Source organism: Filicampus tigris, chromosome 2 (genome assembly GCF_054856515.1).
Source record: "Filicampus tigris isolate MCC_2025a chromosome 2, RoL_Ftig_1.0, whole genome shotgun sequence".
NCBI classification, from domain to species: Eukaryota; Metazoa; Chordata; class Actinopteri; order Syngnathiformes; family Syngnathidae; genus Filicampus; species Filicampus tigris.
Genome location: NC_141218.1, coordinates 32,912,083 through 32,918,792, shown reverse-complemented (window position 1 = coordinate 32,918,792; position 6,710 = coordinate 32,912,083). Strand labels below are relative to the sequence as shown.

The 6,710-nt window shown below is 42.4% G+C and overlaps 1 protein-coding gene across 1 annotated transcript; it reads left to right on the top strand.

The window, feature by feature from the left end:
* Positions 1-3,130: 3,130 nt before the first annotated feature.
* Positions 3,131-6,473, top strand: p2ry10 (P2Y receptor family member 10). Its single transcript, XM_086024195.1, has 4 exons — positions 3,131-3,354; positions 4,126-4,309; positions 4,418-4,598; positions 5,237-6,473. Exons 2-4 carry the CDS (start codon positions 4,131-4,133, stop codon positions 6,125-6,127), a joined length of 1,251 nt encoding a protein of 416 aa, XP_085880321.1. The 5' UTR covers positions 3,131-3,354; positions 4,126-4,130; the 3' UTR covers positions 6,128-6,473.
* The last annotated feature ends 237 nt before the right edge of the window (positions 6,474-6,710 follow it).

The window sequence follows — 6,710 nt, the reverse complement described above, 5'->3', positions numbered from 1 at the left end:
ATGCTTATTATGGCCGAAGCAATGGTCCATTGTTCACTTCTGAATGAGGCCTCTCTGTCCTAATCTGGCTTTAGACTGTTGATCTGCTCAAAGTCTCACAGCAATGTGTACTAACTCACAAAGTACGGCCAAACAGTGTTGACTAAATAATCACTCTAAAGCACAAATAATAGGGTACAAAAACAGTGAATGCATGAGTCAGCAGATCTTGGAGATCGAGTTTGCAATTGCTGGGACAGCATAGGTTGCAATACCTCAGGGTTATCATGATGGTTATACTGCCCTTACTAGGATTTTGTCCAAAGAGAACTTAAGTGGCAAGTTCACTCTGATAGCTTGCTAGAAGACAGGAGTATTGACCTCCTTGAAAAGGAGAAGTGGTTGTTTTGAAGGTAGAAACAAATGCTTTATTGAGTGACGAACCGTTGTCATTAGAGACAGTTGCCAAGCCAACTAGCGTTTTGTTAGAATATACGCAGTATTACAAAACGCCGCAGGTTGGAACAGAGATGCTGGGGTCTGGAGAGTAGTCAACATTTCACGGGCCTAAATCCAGCCAGTGTCATACAGTACAGCAGAGATTCCAAATCATTGTGCCACATATTAGTGTCCCCTTAAAGATCATCAAGCGTGCCACAGGAAATGATCCAATGTTATGTAATCGGTTTCAAAATTATTACTTATTTCCTCCTAATAATGTGTCTATCCATGCCAGGTAACATATAGTGTTAGGAAAAACAATAATGCTCTTCCACGAGATGGCAGAGGCTACAATTTACCTGTGTCCCTGCTGTCATTCATAGAAAAGAATAATAGCTTTGTGTTCAACTAAACAGGTCCAGACGTATAATAAGGAGACGGCATCGTTATCATTATTTCAGTATGCATCTATAGGTTTTGTGACATTTTTTGTTTGGTGCTGTGTCAATGAGATAAAAAAAAAAAAAATGTAAAATATGAGACTTGGCTCAATAAAATGTTGGGATACTGCAGGATAGGATGTGCACACAAGCTGCGCGGTGTTACTTTGAACTCTAGTGTGAGCAGGTTGACAACGATGACATTGCAAAGGGCTACTGTATTTGGAACAGCTGCATTTTGTCAGTTTACTTTTCTGTTTTTTTGGAGGGGGGAGGGGTTGGGGGGGTGTCATAAGAGCCACCAGGCAACTGGCTTGTTGGTATCCATAGCAACTTTCAATGTCACTATACCATTGGATAATTCCCACCCAGCCTACTAGAGCCCAAATGGATTGCCACAACAGTTTTGATTTACATTGCAGGTGCAATCAGCCATAGGCTGTTTCGTTGTTCGAAGGCAGGTGTTGCATTTATGTTATCATAAAAATGCATTATATTTCTCTTTCAGGAGGAGGACCACATATCCCCTATGCTGCCGATTAGCAACTGCAGTGGGACAGCCTGTTGTCAGAGGCAATTAGTAGCAGTCAGGTTGATCAAATGCAGAGCAACATAACTGTTGGCAGGTGGGTCAATCAAAATCTGCCGAGGACGACAGTCTTTCACGAACATGGCCATTTCCAAAGCGCCTCAGAGGCACGTGGTCGTGAATAATGCTGTCCAATGCTGACCTCTAGGGGAATTTGATGGAAAAACGATCACAACGTAATGAGAGCCAAATGGGACCCGACTGTCCGTCACTCACGCCTTCTGTGAGTTATCTGTATTTCCCGTGAGTTACTTCCTCCTCCTGCCCCTGCCCTGTACAGTGTAGTCTGTTTGTGCGAAACATTTTTTAAACCGTTTGCATTATTTGCGTGTGAGCTGAGAAAACAAGATTTTAAAACAAAATAAATGTAAACAAATCTGTGTTGATAATTTGCAATCACACGTCACATCCTGTCAAAGTACTGCATCTGACGATGACAAGGTAGTGAGATAAATACTGCTTCTAAACTGGCTCAAACTTTGGCGTTTTTGCACACAGCCTACAACTTTAATTTGGTTTAATTTACCTTACAATGGCCGCTGTGGCATAGGCCTTACTGTTGACAGAATCGGCCCTACACAAAGGTTCTGAGGGAACCTCTGCCTGGTTCTTTTGCCTTTAATGCTCGCTATGATTATAGTATCGACCAGAAGACTTCATATTCTCAGTTGAACTATTTAATGTATGCCAGAAAGATGGAGAGACCGCCGTGGAGACCTTCTCTGCGAGATTGCCGAAGAAGATCTAACCACCTCCCCCAGGAGTCATACTCTTGGCTTCCCACCCATAAGGGGGTGACTGCCTAGCCCACGTGACTCTATGGCCTTAACAGAAATGAACTAATGAGTGTGCCAAAGGTGTCACACACTGAAAAAAAATGATGGGAAATCATTTATTCAATTTCATTTCTTCAAGGGGTTGCACGAAATAAAATCTGAATCCAAATAGATTTGTGTTTTAAGCAGAAAATACATCTACATGTAAAATACATCATCTAAATGTATCTGAATACAGATGGTTTTATTTCATGCAACCACTTGACAAAATAAAATTGAGTAAATTCAACCATCATTTTTTTCAGTGTAGATGAGAAGATGCCGAGCCAGGAGGAAAGGTCACAGCAACGGCCAAACTCAAATCTCCTCTATCATCTAATCACATCTAATCATATGTGCCAAAGAAGCCTAATATAACATGGTGTCCTTGGCAAGATTTTGATGAAATAGCATTTTTAAATCATTTAATTACTATAATTAGATACAAAAATGAAAACCCTAATAAAGAGCAGTGTGCATTTATGATTTACAATGTATTTCCCCGCCTGATGTTTACATTCAATACAACTTTCTGCAAATAATTAGTCATCAGTAATGATTATTATGAAACAAATACAGTGTTGAATATGCGTGTGCGTGCGTGTGTGTGCGCGCGCTTGTGTCTAAGGGAGCGTACGCTCATTTCTTGGCAACATGACGTTTGTGAGCATGTTTTGGTGCAAGTCTTGTATTTAGTGTATTAGTTGTTGACAGAAAACTAATATCAAACATTTATTGAGATGCAAAATTTGCCCCGCTGACGCCGATAGTGTTGACAGTTTTGCAGAAGTTCCGAGCGGCATTGCATTAAAATGTGAGCTAACCACTTCCCCTTCTTGCATCATGAAAAACAAAGCATATTTGAGCCAGAGTGTGGCAAACATTCAAAGTGTATGCCCGCGTGACAGGTTTCTACAGCTGCAAGAAGGCTGGCACCTTTCACCTCGAGTGCCATCGTTTGTCAGTCTTCTGTTTACAAGAGCGTGTGAAGGCATAACTGCCGCATGGAGCACATGTTTCCGGCCGCTGGGAGTCACACCTTGGTCTGAGCTGCCCTCTTTATGCACGTAGACAGAAGACGAAGCACAAGGTACTGGCACTCTCACTGCTTATAGTATTTCTGCCTTCAAGCTATTTTACAGCCGTGCACAATTGAGGTCATGTTTATTGGCCACTCTATACCGATCGGATTACTTCTTCCAAATGATATTTGATTTGCAATTGTTGACATTCGAGCAAAACCGATTACTTGTACGACAATTCAACCGTACTTCCTCTCTTCGCGTCCGGTCCTACCCAGGTACACTGTATAAAAGTGCAAATGAAAAAATTGGAGCAGTATGCATTCAAATAAGGTCACCATATCTCATCAATTGCAGCCCTCCTCATTGGATCGAAAGAGGAAGAAAGGTGTCTCGGCTTGGTGGCAGGAGGAAGGGTGAAGGAAGGCTGCGTTGATAAATCGAGAGCTTATACTTTATGACATTTTGTATTAGTGTTCTTGGTATCAAATTTGCAAGTAATGCATGATGGAGAAGTTGGAGCTACTGTATATACTCACGTTTACTGTAACATGTATTGATGCATCTTTCTGGAATATGCGTCTCCAAAATTTCCTGCACCACAGACCAATAACTCCCGTCGTTTGCGGTGTGTTTTGATTAAATGTCTGTAGCTTATGTTATTGTTTGTTATGTTTAATATAATATCATGATGCAGAATCAATGGCAGCCTTGCATGACATTTCCCATCTGGAGGTGGAGGGAGACAAGCATGACACCTGAAGCTGGTTAAGGGGTTTAAGATCAGATTCCAGGCAACAACTGTTAAAATATGATTTTTTTTAAAATTGATGTGACAGTGGGAATGACGCTGGATACATCCCAACCACGGCAGGGATCCCAAGGGAACTCATCATGTGGCCACAACATGATTGAATGGGAAGAGCTCATGGACAAGCTTTACACATACTTCTACCTGTTGCTCTTCATCCCGGGGCTGCTGCTCAACACTATGGCTCTGTGGGTCCTCTGCAGACACATTAGGTATGTGCACACACACACACACACACACACACACACCCCACACACACACACACAAAGACCAAATTACAAATTGTACACTTCTCTAGTGTTTGTTTTTCTTCATGACAGGAAGAAGACCAAGACAGTGATCTTCATGATAAATCTGGCCATAGCAGATTTGATTCACATCCTGTCTCTGCCCCTAAGGATTTATTATTATTTAACACACACATGGCCCTTTGGGCACAGTGTCTGCTTGCTCTGCTTCTACCTTAAGTATCTCAACATGTATGCAGCCATTGGATTCTTGGTAAGCAGCAACTGTGAGAATTAACACTTGTACACAGATTTTTTTCATATAATGCATTGTTATCGTTACCTTTCTTTGAGTGATTGGCTGGAATAAATCACAGGATTCTATTATTATTTCAAAAGGTGTGTGCAGCCTACAACAGAATTTCCCAACCTTTATTTAGCCAAAGCAAATATTTTACAGGAGAAAAAAATGACGGCACAGCACCACACAAATATGTCCCAAAGAAACGGAAATGATGATGATCTCGGAAAAAATGATCAACAAATTTACTATCAGTGTGAAATCTAGGCCTGTTTAGTTGAACAAAAAACAGTTACAATTCTGTTGTATGAGGCGGAATCAAGCACTGCGCGCCGTGTGCCGGAGCCCTCTCATCAGCTCACTGATTGGATGACCATTTCCCACCAATCAGAGACAAGCACTGCGGGACAGAGACAGACGTCTATATAAGCAGCGTGTGTGTAAAATGGCCAGATGTTTTTTTGTTTGATTTCACACTTGATAATTGGGCAGGCACTCTAGACACAACTATTTGTATACAAACAATGGAATTACTTTTTCTATATGTCCAATCAAATGTCAAAGGCATTTTAAAGTTGTCTTTTTTCATTTTGTGTGCCTTCTGATCTCAGGTGTGCATCAGTGTCCAGAGGTGCGTCTTCCTTCTTGACCCCTTCTCTACTCGAAGGTGGAGGAGCCGCTATGATCTTGTGATCAGTATATTGGTGTGGGTGCTTGTTGCTCTGGCCTGCTCACCCTTCATCCTCATGCGTGCTAGCAGCAGCAGCAGCAGCAGCACCTCTCACTCACCTCTCATATCAAACAAGTCATCCTTTATGAATGTTATCGGTACCCAGCAGCCGACAGTTTACCTGACGCTCAACGTGACATCTCTGACCTCCAGCCTCAGTGGATTCCTGAATGCAACTCAAGTCCGCTGTTTTAAAGACTTGCCTATACGACATGTGCCCCTCCCTCTGGCGGTTACATTAATGGTGCTCGCTGAGCTGTTTGGTTTTGTGATTCCTCTGGTTTGCATCAGTTTGAGCTCCATCTGCATCAGCCGCTCCCTCTACCAGAAAAAGAAGCAGGTTTCAGACAAGTCCACTGTCAGTCCCTCGATGCCGAGTCGACTCCCCGTATTCGCCTGCGCTCATACGAAAGATGAGAAGCATCAGCCCAATGGGGAGAAGCGGCGTGCCCTGCGGATGGTGCTGAGTTGTTCCTTCGTCTTCCTGCTGTGCTTTGCCCCGTACCACATCAATTTCCTGCTCTATCTGATGGTGCAGCAAGACTTAGTGTCCAAGTGTGCCATGAGGTTGGCTGTGCGCCAGTTCCACCCTGTGTCCCTGTGCTTGGCCAGTCTGAGCTGCTGCCTTAACCCACTCCTCTACTACTTCCTAACGGCTGAATTCAGGTTGCACCTCAGTAGACGAACCTCCTCTTTCACTTCCTCTTTGGTCAGCTCTCAGAATCCTGTAATGCACAGATTGTTAAGCTTTGAGAGTAGCTCTTCCAAATGACAGTAGAGTGAACGAAACTAAAACATCTTGTCGCGGTAAACATTGGAATTATATGAGAATAAGCAGACTGGATAATGGATATACTGTATGGTCTATTGGACATACATTCTGTTGAAATGACAAAGATCAATATCGAGACGAACTGACCCAAACTCTCTCTGACCTTAAATCCTCCCAGGGGAGCAAATTTGCTCTCAGCAAATGTTTCACAAGACATGGGTACACATTACAAGTAGATATTTGAGACTTCCAAGTTATCGCTTCATCTGTCATTACCTAAATGGAAATGTATAGTATATGTACTGGTATTTCTTTTTTCTGTAAATAAAGCTCTTGCCTACTACAATATCTGGCCAAAACATATATATATATATATATATATATATATATATATATATATATATATATATATATATATATATATCCATCCATTATCAATACCGCTTATCCTCTCAAGGGTCGCGGGGCGTGCTGGACCCTATCCCAGCTGTCTTCGGGCAGTAGGCGGGGGACATTCTGAATTGGTTGCCAGCCAATAGCAGGGCCCACAGAGACAAACACCTGCACTCACAATCACACCTAG